The sequence below is a fragment of the Chiloscyllium punctatum genome, chromosome 20 (genome assembly GCF_047496795.1).
Source record: "Chiloscyllium punctatum isolate Juve2018m chromosome 20, sChiPun1.3, whole genome shotgun sequence".
Classification (NCBI taxonomy): domain Eukaryota; kingdom Metazoa; phylum Chordata; class Chondrichthyes; order Orectolobiformes; family Hemiscylliidae; genus Chiloscyllium; species Chiloscyllium punctatum.
Genome location: NC_092758.1, coordinates 30817849 through 30835554, shown reverse-complemented (window position 1 = coordinate 30835554; position 17706 = coordinate 30817849). Strand labels below are relative to the sequence as shown.

General features: G+C 40.1%; 1 protein-coding gene across 2 annotated transcripts in view; it reads right to left on the bottom strand.

Annotated features, from left to right (window-relative positions):
- Positions 1-1454: 1454 nt before the first annotated feature.
- LOC140492001 (organic cation/carnitine transporter 2-like) overlaps positions 1455-17706 on the bottom strand; it is a 65118-nt gene continuing 48866 nt past the window's right edge. For both annotated transcript variants that reach the window (XM_072590578.1, XM_072590579.1), the window contains 2 exons: positions 15697-15832; positions 1455-5948 (listed from right to left, as the gene is read on the bottom strand). In XM_072590578.1, coding sequence (XP_072446679.1) covers positions 5912-5948; positions 15697-15832 — 173 coding nt within the window. In that variant the 3' untranslated portion in view covers positions 1455-5911. The remainder of the gene's footprint in view (positions 5949-15696; positions 15833-17706) is intronic.

The window sequence follows — 17706 nt, the reverse complement described above, 5'->3', positions numbered from 1 at the left end:
AGTTTGGAACCTATCTCCTTGTCCTGCTTCTATGAGTGGAATGTAATTGAAAGCCATCACTGATAAAAACTGCCAATGAACCAAAAATCTGCCTTCAGGCAAAGCATAAACAAGTGAATGAGATCCTCATAACAACTTCATTACATACAATTATCAATCATATTTTCCAGTCTATCATCCTAGATTCAACACTTACACCTCCAAACAATTGCAATCCTGAGATTGACAAGCAAAATATAATGTCATCATTAATGATTTACAATTCAAAATCAAACTTTGGCTGCAGGCATATTTTGAGATCTTGGTCATATTCAAAAAGGCACTATAAATGTTGCTTTATAATTAGTATTTATGTGCAATCCCAACATGTTCACAGAAAACGATGGATAAAATTGTCTTCTTTTCATCAGAATTCTCACCAATGTTATCATTATCCATAAATATTTGCTGTCATTTATAAATCAATTAGAATATAGAAATACATCCTAATTAATATATAAACAATAGCAAGTAAATATCCGTGTGTGTGTGTGTGTATGTTAAAACTGGCACCTCCAAATCACAAAGGATAACTGACCTTCTCAACTTTAGTCCCAATCTTTGTTGCTTATTTTTGATCTCCTCAGTTTTATTTTAACCTGATGATTTTTTTTTTATCCAGTAGTGAGGTTTGGAGGATTAAACCAGAGTAAAAGTGGCTATAAACAGTTAAAAGTATCAGGTGAAAGGAAAACATTGTTTTATTGCTGCTGCTTGTTTCACAGTCATTAGAAAAATTGGCCTCTCTAAAGGATAAATCAGAATGTGGATATAATCCATATGGGATTAATTATCATTTCTATTACCTGTCATAACAGGGTATGATCTGTTAAGCCTTGTGGCCCCATTGGCACTGCACAAATGAAGAGCTTGGTAACACTTGGAAAGGGTCCAATAATTAAGTATCCTAATTTCTTGTTTGTTTTCAGAGGCACACTCCTTTTCATGTGTGAATCAGTAGTTGTTGGACCAGGATTGTCATTTTAGAATTAAACTCACTGAAGCATGTGCCAGAGGATATGGGAGCTGATGAGGGACATTGACAATGATTTTTATCAGGTCATGTAGGTTCTGTGAAAGTAATCTGAGTTGCTTCTCAAGGATCCCCCTCTGTAATTGTGGCCTCACTCTCAGTGTCTTGCTGGCAGAGAAGACAGATATCTCAACTGGAAGACTGCCATCAGAACACTCCTTGGTCCCCCACAGCACAGATAAAGGATATAAATGAAGTTTGCTTGTTAACACTGTAGTCATTGCATTGCTGTTTGTAGGAAACCAGCAAGCCAGTGTGCTTCTTTGGTCTTTGACTAAATGTCAAACTTGACCACATAATACATTTGTGGACAAAACAGAGGGACAAACATCTGTGTTACATGACAATACATTGTTGGTTTCAAATAATAGTCAGAAACATATAAAAGTGCAGCATTCTGTTTATCTAAGTACTTAGCTTCAGTCCTTGATGATTTTGATTGCATTGTTAAGCAAATTTCAGATAACTTCAAGAATAATTTCAAGAGTCAGAGCTATGTGGATCTTGCAGCTTCTCCTGGGTTTGCAGGCTTAGTTAAAGACTTATTATAGCTTTTGATGCAGTCAGTATAGTCATTATAGTTTACTAATATAAGATTTTTTTTTCCATTTTGTTTTATTAACATTGGGGGGACAAAAAACAAACAAACAATATTGTGACTTTTTTTCTCAAATTGACTTTTTCTAAATACAAGGCTTTTAAAGGTCTCCAGTGAATGGCTGGTTTCTTTTATTTGTAATTCAGAAATTAACAAGTCTATGTATTTTAGACAGTTTTTTTATTTATATTGCAAAGGTTTTTTTTGTTTATGTTACAAAGGTTTTTTTGTTTGAGAAACCAAACAGTTTCCTTTTATATAAAGAGTTGTGTTTTTGTTCTGGAGAGTCCTACATGTGGTCTGCTTTGAAGAAGATTTTTCTTCTTCTTCGTCAAGTTTATTGAAGAATAATTGTTTTTATTCAGTTAATCAGCTAAGTGATTTTATTTAAGTGTTTATATGTTTGATATATATATAGTTTTTTTTCCATTTTAACATTCATTTCTGTAAGTAATGAAAGGTAGTTTGTTTTACATATTAGGTGTTATTGAAACATCCTCTTTTTAGGCTTAAAGTTATTAAGGCCACATCTAAGGTACAGATTGAGATGGCTAGTAGATTTAGATAAGTTATTACCCAGCAGGATCAGTCAGATAGATGGGTGACTGTTAGGAAAGGTAAGGAGGTAGTTCAAAAGTCTCCAGTGGCTATTCCTCTATCAAATAGACGTTCAGTTTTTGGAACTGCTGAAAGGGACAGTCTCTCTGAGCAAAATGGAAGGGCCAGTCAGTTTTTGGACTGATTCTTATGTTAGGCAGCATTTGACATGATTTAATAGAATTATTATTATTATTATTATTATTATTATTAGGGGCTGTCCTGTCAAGGGCACAGATAAGAGATTCTGTGGCAGTGAGCATATATTTAGGATGGTTTGTTGTTTTCCTGGTGCTACAATTAATGATCTCTCTAAACTTTTCAAGTATGTTGTTAAAGGTGAGATTGAGAAGCCAGAAAATATTTTACACGTTGGTAGCAATTACATTTTTAGGGAAAAGATTAAAGCAGTACAGAGACAGATGTAAGAGATTAGGTAGAAGACTAAAAATTAAAACTTGAAAAGTAGTAATTTCTGGTTTACTCCCAATGCTAAACTCAAATGAGGGAAGGAACGAAGGTTAAATGAGAAATCAATGATCGAAGAGCTGGTTTATTGTGCAGGGATTCAGGTTTTTGGACAATTGGAATGTCTTTTGAGATAGAAACATCCTGTTCAAAAAGGATGGTCTTTCCCAGCAGGATCAGTCATATAGATGGGTGACTGTCAAGGAAAGATAAAAAAGTAATTCCAAAGTCTCTGGTGGCTATTCATCTATCAAATAGATATTAAGGGAGATTTTACATTGTGAGAGAGGGAAAATGGAGGCATTCTAAGTAGCAGTGTAAATGGAAGGATTGATGGGGAAGGTACTGAATGTGAGGAGAGCATGTCAATTAGAAAAGAAAGACGAGAGAGAGTTGGAGTATGTAATAACTGAAGAACTAAACTGCATTTATTTCAGTGCAAGTGGTCTTAGAGGAAAGACTGATGAACTCAGGGCACATTTAAGAACATGGGATTCACACGTCATAGCTATTACAGAAACTTGGATGAGAGATGGACACGACTGGCAGTTCAATGTAGGTGGAGGGTGGCGTTTTTGATTAAGGAATACATTACTGCTGTAACAAGGAAGGTATTTCTGAAAAATTGTTCAGTGAAAGATATATGGGTAGAAATTACAAATAAAAAAAGGAAAGATCATTTTGGGATTGTACTATAGAAAAACAAATACATAAAAAGAGATCTGAGATATATGTATGAATAATAGAGCTGTAATAATGAGGGATTTTAATTTTCCAAAAATTGACTTGGATTACTACATTAAAGATTTGAATGGCGAAAGATTTGTCAAATGTGGGCAAGAAATTTTTCTTTATCAATATGTGAATGCTCCTGCTAGGGAAGGTGCAAAACTAGACTTTCTTTTAGGCAATAAGCAGGGCAGGTGACTGAAGTAAAAGTAGGGGAACACATTGGGTCTAGTAGTTATAATTCTATTACTTTGAAAATGGTTATGCAAAAGGATATGCCTTCCATAAAAGTTAAAGATTTTAATTGGAGTAAGGCAAATGTTTAATGCTATGAGACAAGAAGTTGCTTAGAGTAGGCTGTTCGCAGATAAAAGGACATCTGACAAGTGCAAGGCATTCAAGAGTTCAGAGGCATTTTGTTCTTGTTGGAGTGATAAGATTAAGGAACAATGAATGAATAAAGATATTGAGGTTCTAGTCAAGAATAATAGCCTTTATTTTAGATATAGACAATTTGGTTCATTTGAATCTTTGAATAAGGGCATTCTTGAGAGAAATCAGTAAGACAGAGGGGGATATGAGATAGCATTGGCAGATAAGATTTAAGGATAATCCAAAGAGATTCTACAAATACATTGAGAGCAAAAGAGTAACTAGAGGGAGGGTAGGGCCTATTAAAGGTCAAGGAGGTTGTCTTTATGTTGAATCCCAGGAATGGGACAAATACTAAATGAATAATCTTCACATTTCAGAAGAGGAAGTTCTGGAGGTCTTGGAGAATATAAATGTGGATAAATCTCCAAGACCTAATCTAATATCACAAAACCTTGTGGGAAATAAGGGAGGAAATTGAGACCTGTTGCAGAAATATTTGCATCATCTATAAATATGGGTGAGGTGCCTGATAACTGGAGGGTGGCTAATCTTGTACCTCTGTTTAAGAAAGGTTGTAAGGAGAAACTGGAGAACTCCAGGCCTTAGAGTCTGACTTCGGTTGTGGGTAAATTGTTGGAGGTGATTATAAAAGGTAGGATTTAGGGACATTTGGAGAGACTAAAAAATGATTTGGGATAGTCAACACGATTTTGTGCAAGGAAAATAGTGTCTCACAAACTTGATTGAGTTTTTTGAGGAAGTTACCAAAAATACAGCAGTGAACATTGTTTATTTGGATTTCAGTAATGCCTTTGATAAGGTTCCATACGGTAGACTAATTCATCAAGTTAGGCCACGTGGAATTCAGGGTGAGCTTGCCAATTGGATATGTAATTGGATTACTGGCAGGAAACAGAGAAATGGTGGAGGGTTGCCTCTTGGTCTGGAGGCCTGTGACCAGCAGTGTTCCACAGGGATCAGTTCTGGGTCCTCTTTTGTTTTTCATTTATATAAATGTTTTGGATGAGAATATAGAAGGTATGCTTAGTAAGTTTTGTGGCTGACACCAAAATTGGTGGCATTTCAGTGAATAAGGTTTTCTGACATTGCAAAAGGATCTTGATCAAATGTGTCAATGGGCTGAAACATGGAAGATCACATTCAATTTGGATAAATGCGAGGTAATGCATTTTAGTACAACAAGCAAGGGTAGGGCTTATAAAACTAATAGGGCCTTTGGTGTTGTAGAATAAAGGCTTTTAGGCATGCAGATACATAATTATTCAAAGCTTGTGTCTCATATAGACAGGGTGGTTAAAAAGGCATTTGGCACGCTTGTCTTCATTGCTTAGTCCTCTTGAGTATAGGGGTTGGGACGTTATGTTGAGGTTGTACAGGACATTGGTGAGGCCTCTTCTGGAATACAATGTCCAGTTCTGGTTGGCCAGTTATAGGAAGAATATTATCAAGTTGGACAGGATTCAGAAGAGATTTACCAGGATGTTGCTGGGTATGAAAGGTTTGAGTTATAAAGAAAGGCTGGAGAGAGTGGGATATTTTTCCACTGGAGGTTAGGAAGTTGAGAGGTGACCTGAATGAAGTTTACAGAAGTTTGAGAGATCTAAATAGAGTTGATGGTAGTTGTCTTTTCCCTAAGATGGGGAATTTCAAGACTAGGGGACAGATTTTTAAAGTGAGGAGAGAAATTTAGAAAAGACGTAGGCAAATTTTTTACACAGAGGCCGGTTCGCATGTGGAATGAACTTCCTGAGGAAGTACAGTTATAATGTTAAAAGATGTTTGGATGAATACGTGAATAGGAAAGGTTTGGAGGCATATGGGCCTGGAGCAGGCAGGTAGGTAAAGTTTAGTTTGGGATTATGTTCAGCATGGACTTGTTAAACTGAAGGTTTTGTTTCCATGTTGTATGCGTCTATGACTCTAACATAGTAATAGTCCATAATGCAAACTGTCAGTAAATGAATGTCCACTTCTCTGTTTCTGCCAATCAGTTCCCAAAGCTGGGATAAATCTCCTTCTTATTATTGACCATTGTAGTGTGTTCTCCTGTTTTATGAAATTGAGTTCTGAGTATTTACACAATTGGCCCTGCAATCAAATCAAAAACAGCACCGTCATAAAGAATGTAACTCATTTTCCACTTCCTGTCACATTTGAGTAAATACAATTTAAAAATTTCAAGACAGATTTAATTCTTAATTCAGAAATATTTATTGTCAGATGATATGGTAAGGAAATTTGTTAATGTACTAATGCATAACTGTACTGTTGATTATTAAAGATAAAGCAAATACATATATAAACTGATAGTTCTGAATTCAGCTTCACACAATCTGATGATATCATACAGTCTCAGGGAGTAGGGAAGCTTTGCATCTTGATCATAGAATCTCTACAGTGTGGAAGCTGGCCACTCAGCCCACAATAACCCTCCAAAGAGCATCCCATCCAGACCCACCCCTCTGTAACTCTGCATTCTCCATGACCAATCCACCTAACCTGTACATCTTTGGACTGCAGGAAGAATGTGCCAACTCCACACAGGTAAGTCACCAGGAATCTAACCTGGATCTCTGGCACCATGAGGCAGCAGTACTAACTGTTGAGCAACTGTGCTGCCCCACATATAGAGTCAGATGTGTCATCATTGTATCCTGATTTTATTAATTACTATGGCTACCTAGCCAAATAACCTATACCTATTATCTTCAGGCAATAAACTATATCTTGCTAAGACAAGTGTCTCTTTTTGTTAAGACTCATTCATGACTCGTCATCGACTAGTTTTAACCAGACAGGTCTTTTGGCTCAGTGTAGAATCTTGATTTGGTGGCAGCAATCCATCCCAATAATTAATGGTTGTGGTTAATTTCACAGCATATAAAACAATTAGGGTCTCTAGGAAAATAGACATGAAACATTTCTACATGTTAGATTCACAGTTTTCAGTCAATTGAAAAGCGTCATCAAGAGACTCAAGCACAAACAATCTAAGTTCAATAATAAGTTTGTAAGAGGAAAGGAATATCTCCAAAAGTTAAGACATTAAAGCATATCAAACTAATAAATGCAATAGCTTATTTTCTTCCTTTGGTATATCAACATGTCTCCCTGTTACTCAGAAGGTGGAGCAGCAGCAGCACAGAGTGAGCATAAAACTCAAAGCTTGGGGAGTGCGGCCTAGACTGTGAGGAACATTCAGAGAAGCAGCAGCAGTGAGTGAGTAAGTATGTATAAAAGTCACTGAGCTTGGGGTGTGCAGCCAAGTCTGCAGGGAACAGTCGGAAGGCAGAACAACAGCAGCACAGAGTGAATATAAAACTCACTGAGCTCTGTGTGTGCGGCCTAGTTATAGAGCCATAGAGATGTACATCATGGACTTTGATCCAACTCATCCATGCCAATCAGATATCCCAACCCAATCTAGTCCCACCTGCCAGCCCATAACCCTCTAAATCCTTCCTATTCAAATACCCATCCAGATGCCTTTTAAATGTTGCAATTCTACTCGCCTCCATCACTTCCTCTGGCAGCCCATTCCATACACGTACCACCCTCTGCATGAAAAAGTTGCCCCCAAGATCCCTTTCATATCTTCCCCTCTCACCCTAAAGCTATGTCCTCTAGTTCTGGACTCCCTCACCCCAGGAAAAAAGACCTTGTCTGTTTATCCTATCCATGCCCCTCATGATTTTATAAACCTCTATACAGTCACCCCTCAGTCTCTGACACTCCAGGGAAAACAGTCCTTGCCAATTTAGCTTCTCCCTCTAGCTCAAATCCTCCAGCCCTGGTAACATCCTTGTAAATCTTTTCTGAACCCTATAAAGTTTCACAACATATTTCCGATAGGAAGGAGACCAGAATTGCACACAATATTCCAACTGTGGCCAAACTAATGCCCTGTACAGCTGCAACATGACCTCCCAACTCCTGAACTCAACACTCTACCAATAAAGGAAAACATAACAAATGCCTTCTTCACTATCCTACCTATGTGCAACTTCAAATTCCAGGAATACTGAACTTGCACTCGAAGGTCTCCTGTTCAGCAACACTGTCTAGGACTTTACCATTAAGTGAATAAGTCCTGCTAAGATTTGCTTTCCCAAAATGCAGCACCTCACATTTATCTAAATTAATCTCCATCTGCCACTACTCAGCCCATTGGCTCATCTGATCAAGATCTCGTTGTAATCCAAGCTAACCTTCTTCTCTGTCTACAACACCTCCGTTTTGGTGTCATCTGCAAACTTACTAACTGTACCTCTTATGCTCACATCCAAATTATTTATATAAATGACAAAAAGTAGTGGACCCAGCACCGATCCTTATGACACAGGTCTCCAGTCTGAAAGACAATCCTCAATTCCAACCTCTGACTTCTACCTTTGAGCCAGTTCTGTATCCAAATGGCTAGCTCTCCCTGTATTCAGTGAGATCTAACCTTGCTAACCAGTCTCCCATGGGGAACCTTGTCGAACGCCTTACTGAAGTCAATATAGGTCAGGTCTACCGCTCTGCCCTCATCAATTGTCTTTGTTTCTTCTTCAAAAAACTCAATCAAGTTTGTGAGACATGATTTCCCACGCACAAAGCTATGTTGACTAGTCATACACTGTTGCTGCAAAAAATACTGAAGAGACGTCACAGGGAAGCTGTGATCTGATTGGCTGGTAGGAAGTGGGTGGAGAGCATGCAAAAGAGCATAACACAAGTATTAGAAATTAATTAACTCATCAATTTAGATAAAGTAATAAGTAACTTATTAGAAATAGCTGGGCCGATGATGTGCTGTAGCTATATGATGTGAGAGCTGGCTAATCACATTGTGATCACATTTATCTCTCCAGCCCAGACGTTCCCTGCCTCATTCCTCATCCCATTGTGAATGACAGTGACCACATCTGTAGCAAGTGTTGGTTGCTGGAAGAACTCAGACTCAGAAGTAATGATCTGGTATCTGAGCTTCAAACATTGCGGCACAGCCGGGAGGGGGAAAGTTACCTGAGCACTTTGTTTCAGGAGGCAGTCACACCCGGTAGATTAAGTAATTCAAATTCAGTCAGTGATCAGGAACAACAGGGTGTGACTGTAAGTGAGGCAGATAGGGAGATTCTGAGTTCAGGAATGGAGGAGCCTCTGCTCTTGACCTTATCCAACAGCTACAAGATGCTTGCTCCCTGTATGGATGAGGAAAAGGGCTGCGGGGAGGATGAGCCAGCTGACCACTGCACCATGATGCAGGAGACCATTCAAGAGGGGGGAGCAAAAAGACAAGTAGGGGGTTATAGGGGTTATAGGGGTTCTCGAATTAGGGGAATAGATAGTATTGTTTGCAAGCCAGATTGGGAGTCTGCATGGTGTGTTGCCTGCCCAGTGCAAGGGTGCAGGACATCTCTGACTGGCTTGAAAGGATATTGGAGTGGGAGGGGGAGGATCCTGTTCTTGTGGTCCACGTTGGGGCAAGTAATATAGGCAAAGCTAGAATGGAGGACCTGTATGGGGATGATCTTGCACTAGGAACAAAATTAAATGACAGGATCTCGAATGTCACAATCGCTGGATGATTACCCAAGCCACGTGCTAATTAGCTTAGGGATAAGAAATTTAGAGAAGTAAACACGTGGCTAAGGGAGTGGTGTGGGAACGAGGGGCTCCATTTCATGGGGCATTGGCATCAGTTTTGGAACAGGAGGGATCTGTACCGATGGGATGGTCTGTACCAGTGGGACGGTCTCCACCTGAACCGATCTGGAACCAGTGTTCTAGTGAAAAGGGTGGTCACTAGGGCTTTAAACTAGTGAGTCGGGGGGGAATGGAAGGGGAAAACGACAGAAAGTATGATGGCAAATAAAAAAATAAGTAGCAGATTAGGATGTGTGCAGGAGGGTTTAAGTTCAAGGTAGACTATGAAAGTAGAAAGGAAAGATAACTCAGGAGCTATTATTAGAGATGCTGTGGTTTGAAAACTAGCATAAGGGCACTTTACCTGAATGCTCACAGCATTCGTAACAAGTTTGAAGAGTTAACGGCACAAATCATCGGGAATGAATATTGTTTAGTAGCCATTATGGAGAGATGGTTACAGAATGTTCATGACTATGAGTTAAATAGCCAAGGGTAATAGACTATTTGGAAGGACAGACAGGTAGGTAAGGGAGGTGGTATAGCTCTGATATTCAAGGATGACATCAGGTAGGTGCTGAGAGATGATATAGGTTCTATGGCAAACAAGGTTGAATCTATTTGGGTGGAAATTAGAAATTCTAAGAAGAAAATGTCACTGACTGGCATAGTCTATTGCATTGGGGTGGGCAATAAACAAATAATTAACTAATGCCTTTCAAAATGGTAAGGCAATTATCATGGGAGATTTTAATCTGCATGTTGATTCATTGAACCAACTCAGTCAGAGTAGCCTTGAGGAGGAGCTTGTTGAGTGTATCCACGATAGTTTTCTTGAATAATATGTAATGGGACCGATGTGGGAGCAAGCTATCTTGGATCTGGTCCTGTGAAATGGGATAGGAATAATTAATGACCCCCTAGTTAGGGATCCTCTTGGAAGGAGTGATCACAGTATGGTTGAATTTAGAATACAAATGGACAGTGTGAAGGTACCAGTGTCCTTTGCTTAAATAAGGGAGACTACAATGGATGAGGGAGGATTTGGCTAAAGTAGACTGGAACCAAATACTTTATGGTGGGACAGTTGATGAGCAGTGGAGGACTTTCAAAGTAATTTTTCAAAGTGCTCAGCAAAAGTGTATTCCAGTGAAAAGGAAGGACTGTAGGGAAAGGGGTAATCTGCTATGTGTGTCTAAAGAAATAAGGGAGGCTATCAAACTCCAATGAGAAGGCACACAAAGTGGTCAAGATCAGTAGGAAACGAGAAGATTGGGAAAGCTTTAAAGGTCAACAGAAAGCCACAAAAAGAACTATAAAGAAAAGTAACGTAGAACATGGAAAAAAGACTAATATAGAATACAAAGCCAGGTAGCAAACATTTCTATAAATATATAAAATGAAAAAGAGTGGCTAAAGTAAATGTTGGTCCTTTAGAGGATGAGAAGGGGCATTTAATCATGGAATATGATGAAGTGGCCAAGGCATTGAATAGGTATTTTGCATTGGTCTTCACAATGGAGGATATGAACAACTTGCCAGTAATTGAGAAAGAGGTAAAGGTAGGTGAGGACCTGGAAACCATCATTATCACAGAACAGGTAGTGTTGAACAAGCTAATGGAGCTAAGGATAGTCCAGTCTCCTGGCCCTGATGGAATGCATCTTGGGGTACTAAAAGAGATGGAAGGAGAAATAGCAAGTGCTCTTATGGTAACTTTCAAATATTCGTTGACTCTTGGGCAGTTCCAGCAGATTGGAAACAGCAAATGGAATGCCACTACTTAAAAAGATTAGTAAACAAAAGATGGGGAATTATAGACTGGTTAGCTTAACTTCTGTAGTGGGGAAGATGTGGGAGTCTATTATCAAGGAAGAAATAGCAAGGCATTTCGATAGAAATTGTTCTGTTGGGCAGGCGCAGCATGGGTTCATAAAGGGCAGCTCACACTTAACGAATCTTTTGGAATTCTATGAACAGCATAGTGCACAATAGGGACCCAGTAGATGTGTTGTACCTCGACTTCCAAAAGGCCTTCAACAAGGTGCCACACAAGAGGCTGCTGCATAAGCTAAGGATGCATGGTGTTATGGGTAAAGAATTAACATGGATGGAGGATTGGTTAACTAACAGGAAGCAAAGAGTGGGGATGACTAAGTGCTATCCTGGTTGGCAATCCGTAATCAGTGGTGTACCTCAGGGTGCAGTTTTGGGACCACAATTATTTACAATTTATATAGATGATTTGGATATGTAGTGTGTCAAAGTTTGCAGATGACACTAAGATGACTTCCAGCTCAGCACTGTCCCCTTGACTTGTCCGGACTTGTCCGACCTGCCTAGCTCCTTTTCCACCTATCCACTCCACCCTCCCCTCCCTGACCTATCACCTTCATCTCCTCCCCCACTCACCCATTGTACTCTATGCTACTCTCTCCCCACCCCCACCCTCCTCTAGCTTATCTCTCCACGCTTCAGGCTTTATTCCTGATGAAGGGCTTTTGCCCGAAACGTCGATTTCGCTGCTCGTTAGATGCTGCCTGAACTGCTGTGCTCTTCCAGCACCACTCATCCAGAATTTGGTTTCCAGCATCTGCAGTTATTGTTTTTACCACTAAGATGACTAGCAGAGCAAATAATGCAGAGGACTGTGAAACTTTGCGGAGGAACTTAGATACTTTAAGTGATTGGGCAAATATCTGGCAGATGGAATACAATGATAATAAATGTGAAGTCATCCATTTTGGTCGGAATAACAGTAAAAAGAACTATAACTTGAATGGTAAAATGTTGCAGCATGCTACTGTGCAGAAGGACCTGCGTGTCCTTGTGCATGAATCACAGAAGGTTGGTCTGCAGGTACAACTGGTAATTAGGAAGGCAAATGGCATTTTGTCTTTCATTGCTGAAGAGATAGAGTTTAAAAGTAGGGAGGTTATGTTGCATCTGTGTAGAGTGCTGGTGAGGCCACACCTGGAGTACTGTGTGCAGTTTTGGTTTCCTTACTTGAGAAAGGATGATCTGGCACCAGAGGGGGTGCAGAGAAGGTTCACTCAATTGATTCCAGATTTGGCTTATGATGAGAGACTGAGTAAATTTGGGATTACATTCATTGGAATTTTGAAAAATGAGGGGGGACCTTAAAGAAACATATATAATTATGAAGAGGATAGACAAGATAGAAGTAGAGAGGATGCTCCCACTGGCAAGTGAAACCATGACAAGAGGGCATAGCCTCAAAATTATAGGGAGCAGATTTAGGACTGAATTGAGAAGGAACTACTTCTCCAGAGGGTTGTGAATCTATGGAATGCCCGGCCCAGTGAAGTAGTTGATGCTAAGAGATTTTTTTTTGAACAATAAAGGAATTAAGGGTAACGGTGAGAGGGTGGGTAAGTGGATCTGAGTCCACAAAAAGATCAGCCATGATCTTACTGAATGGCAGAGCAGGCTCAAAGGGCTAGATGGCCTACTCCTGCTCCTAGCATGTTGCATTAACAAGTCAATGTTGCTAGAAGGCCAATTGATATCTCAATCCAGTGATAATATGCAATGTTCTTTGTTTTACAAGAAGATTTGCTTTAAAATGTGATATTGAGACCTAGAGTCATCAGAGATAGTACATTCACTGCCTGATCCATATTGTGATCAGTAATACAAGTGGGGATTGTGGTGTTTGTCTCAGTGAAAGCTAAATTTGCCTTCATCCTAAGAGATGGAAAGAGTTACTAAATGTTACTATGAGTAACATGGGCAAATTAACAGGGGAATTAAAAATGTATTTCTTCAAAGAAAAACAATTTATGTATTACCTTTCAGGATCTCAGGGTATAAGACCATAAGGTAAAAAGAAGCAGGAGCAGAATTAGACAATTCAGTCCAATGAATCTGTTCCACCATTTGATCATGGCTGACGTGTTTCTCAATTGAATTCTCTTGCCCTCTCCCCCTCACCCTTAATCGCCCTAACCAATCAAGCCCTATCCATCTCTGTCTTACATACAATCAACGACTGGCACCCACAGCACTCTGACAATGAGCTCCACAGATTAACCAGCCTCTGGCTGAAGAAATTCTTCCTCTTCTCAGTATACAAAATATCCAGGCTCCTCAGTGTACAATAAGTTTCAATGAGATCCACCACATCAACATTCTGGACTCCATCAAGCACTGATCCAGAATCCTCAACTGCTCCTCATATGACAAGCTCTTCATCGCTGGGATCATTCTTGTAAACCTCCTCTGGACAGTCCAAGGCCAGCACATTGTTAGATACAAAGCCCAAAATTTCTCTCAATATTCCAAATGTGGTGAGACCAGACCTTTGCGCAGCCTCACTAATACACCTCTGCTTTCCAAATGAATGCTAACTTGCATTTGCCTTTCTGACTACCAGCTGAACCTGCATGTCAACATTGAGAACGCTGACTTAGGATTCCCTAGTCTCTTTGTATTTCAGATTTCTGAAGGCTTTCCCTGCCTAGAAAATAGTCTATACCTCTATTCTTCCTAAATGCATAATCTCACATTTTCCCAAATTATATTCCATCTGTCAGTTCTTTGCCCATTCTCCTAATTGCCAAAGTCCTTCTGCAGCCTCTGCTCCCTCAACACCACCTGCCCCTCTACTATCTTTGTGACATCTACAAATTTAGCAACATTTTGCCATCATGTCCTTAGTCAATATCATTAATGTATGACATGAATAGTTGTGGTCCCAACACTGACCCCTGTGGAACTCCACTCGTCACTGGCTGCTGTCGTGCGAAATACTCCTCCATCGCTCTTTCTGCCAGTTAGCCAATCCTTTTTCCATGCCATGTTTTTGCTCCTAACACCATGGCCTCTTGTTTTAGTCAATCAATTTGTGCACAGTAAACTCCCACAAACAGCAATGTGACAATCTATTATAGTTCTTAGACTTGACTTGAGAATATACGCTCTTCTGACTCAAAACTGTGAAACACAAACTGAGCTCATGTGGTATTTTATAATTAATTTAAAAAAATGGAAATAAAAAGGAGATGCAGGGGGATTGTATCTGACTGAACAGATTGGGTGAAGACCAGAAGTTACTTGATAGATCTTCTCGGATCATGTCCAAACAGAATTGGCATCCAGAAGGTGTCAAGGGCACAGGCCGTGATTTAATGTCAGAGTTCTCCAGAAGATCCTGACTGGTCAGTGCAAGTGAGGAATTCAGATAAGCTCCCACAGCCAAATCTTCCATCATTACACAATATTTTGGCTATCTGGCACTAAAACTACCGAAAACACATAGTAAAATAACATAAAACAGGAGTTACAATGGAGCAGCCTCATGCTATGATAAAGTTATATCAACATACTGAAGATGCTGATCTGAAGTTGTTGTTATGGAGCAGCACTGCTGGCACTGTACACTGGGCTGCATTGGCCAGTTTTTGTGCTGTAAATTACAATAGCAGAATGTAATAAATGGTGGAGTTTCTTTCCTCATCAATTAACAAGTCAGCAGGCAATGATGCCAGCGACCCCCTCAGCCATTTAATACTTGGAGGCTAAACGCTAAACTTCCAACTTGCACTCAGCAGTACAGTCAGTATTGCAAAGGACCTAGAAATGAAAATCAGCCATTGAGCAAGGAACCCAGTTAGGTGAGGCTGATTTACTGAGGCCAGTCAGGAAGTGAGGGGTTGGGGGTAGAAATGTAGCATTAAAGACTGGAGTCATTCTCCTGCTGGCTTTGGCCCTTGCTGCCATTGAGTCACTCTGTTGGGCCGAGGGTGCCCAAGCATGATTAACTCTCCGCTGAGCCACCAGCAACCCACCAGGGTATAACTGACAGCTTGTCCCCACAGTATGGCCACTCCGTCACCACTAGCAGAATACCAATGGGGCCATGTGATACCCTTAATTTTCTATCCCTGATCATTCTGGTTGTGGACTTAATTGGGAGGAATTCTTAAGGTCATAGGAGTTCCACAACATGTTTGCTGTCAAATTTCATATCCGATCTCCCTGCTGTTCTGGGGTGAGGAAGGGATTAACTCAAACTCTACCCAACTTGTCCGAAAGGAAATCTTATGAGCCTCTCCAGAAACCACTTTATTCCGTTTGAATTAAATCCCACTTGGCCAAACCACCCATCATTGCTGATCTCTTAAACCCTCACAGAATTAAAGTTAACATTCTCATTCTTATGCACAAAATAACTTTACTCACTTACCCCTTAATTTTCTGCATCTGGTTAATGGTTTCTGGGAGAGGAACATTGAGTGTTTCAGGCAGGAATAAGACCAGAATTGCTGAAAACACAGTCGAACCTCCAATCAGAATATAAGGCAGGAAATCATAATGAATACCTGTGAAAATATAAATAATTTCTGTGCAATGCATTTTCGATAGATGAGAAATTTATTGCATAAGAAATTTTAAGACCTAACCCAAAATTTTCTAGTCTGTGATGTGGTGCATGGCATGAGCATACTGAGTCATGCTTTTGGCCATTTTGTGCGCTTATTCCAGAATCTCTTGCCTCCCAGTATTAATTTGTTCATAGTCCCATCTAGAACAAAGAGAGTACTATAGAAATGCACAATATCAGATTCCACATTGGCTTTGACGTTATTTAGTTCTAAGTCAAAAGCACCGCTCTCAACACTTCCACCATCTGATTTGCCATAATGCTTGTTTGACAATGCTGGATGAGCAGGAACTTCTTCCCTCTGAGTTAAATGAAGAATAATCATCTGAATGTGAAAAGGCCACTGACTGCCGAGCACGTAGACTGGTAAGATACAAAAATAGAAGTCTAGCTGAAACACTCAAGCCCAAACACCCCATCTTCTATGAATTCCTTCTTTGTTGGAAAGAAAGATGCATTCCACAGGATCTTTGTGATCATCAGCAACTATGGAAGCATCTCACTTCTCAGTGATACAAGGACAACCTGTACTTGGGTTATGCTTGAAAGACTCTACCCACTTACAGGCTGGGTGTATTGTAGCAAAGTGTGGTTTATGTTTTGTCAGATCTTCAGTGCACATGATCTTCTCTAAACACCACGATAAGAAAAGTAGGGAGTAGAATATTTCTCTTTACCTTACTTTAGTAATTCTTGCCAATTAAATCTAATCAGCAAAGCAGACCTCAGCAAACTTCTGAGGAAATTTGGCCACCAATGAAAACTCCTCGCTCTTATCTGGTTCTTTTCTGACAGCATGCACTGTAATGCACAGCATGATGGCTCCATTTCTGATGGTTTCAGGGTGAACAATGGAGTGAAATGGGACTCTGTTTGGTATTTTATTCTCCATCATCTTGAGTTTTTCCTCCTTGAAATTTTGGGTAGAGTTTAACTAAATTTTAGGTCAGAAGGAAAGTTTTGGACTTGTCCATATGAAAAGCAAAGACAGCATTTGGAGAACTCTAGCTGAAGATGCCATGCTAGTTGTTCACACACAAAGTTAGCTACACAGGCTCAAGCAGCATCATTGTCAGGCCTGTAGCCAGTTCTCCCTGGTCATATGCTTCAAGAGAACTGTGGTTATCTCACGAGTAGGGAGTGTTGCTGACCAAAGAGACCTTGGAGTGCAGGTTAATAGCTCCTTGAAAGTGGAGTCGCAGGTAGATAGGATAGTGAAGAAGGCGTTTGGTATGCTTTCTTTTATTGGTCAGAGTATTGAGTACAGGGGTTGGGAGATCAAGTTGCGGCTGTACAGGACAGTAGTTAGGCCACTGTTGGAATATTGCATGCAATTCTGGTCTCCTTCCTATCGGAAAGATGTTGTGAAACTTGAAAGGGTTCAGAAAAGATTTACAAGGATGTTGCCAGGGTTGGAGGATTTGAGCTATAGGGAGAGGCTGAACAGGCTGGGGCTGTTTTCCCTGGAGTGTTGGAGGCTGAGGGGTGACCTTATAGAGGTTTACAAAATTATGAGGGGCATGGATAGGATAAATAGGAAAAGTCTTTTCCCTGAGGTCAGGGAGTCCAGAACTAGAGGGTATAGGTTTAGGGTGAGAGGAGAAAGATATAAAAGAGACCTACTGGGCAACTTTTTCACACAGGGTGATACATGTATGGAATGAGCTGCCAGAGGAAGTGGTGGAGGCTGGTACAATTGCAACATTTAAGAGGCATTTGTATGGGTATATGAATAGGAATGGTTTGGAGGGATATGGGCTGGGTGGTGGCAGGTGGGATCAGATTGGGTTGGGATATCTTGTCAGCATGGAC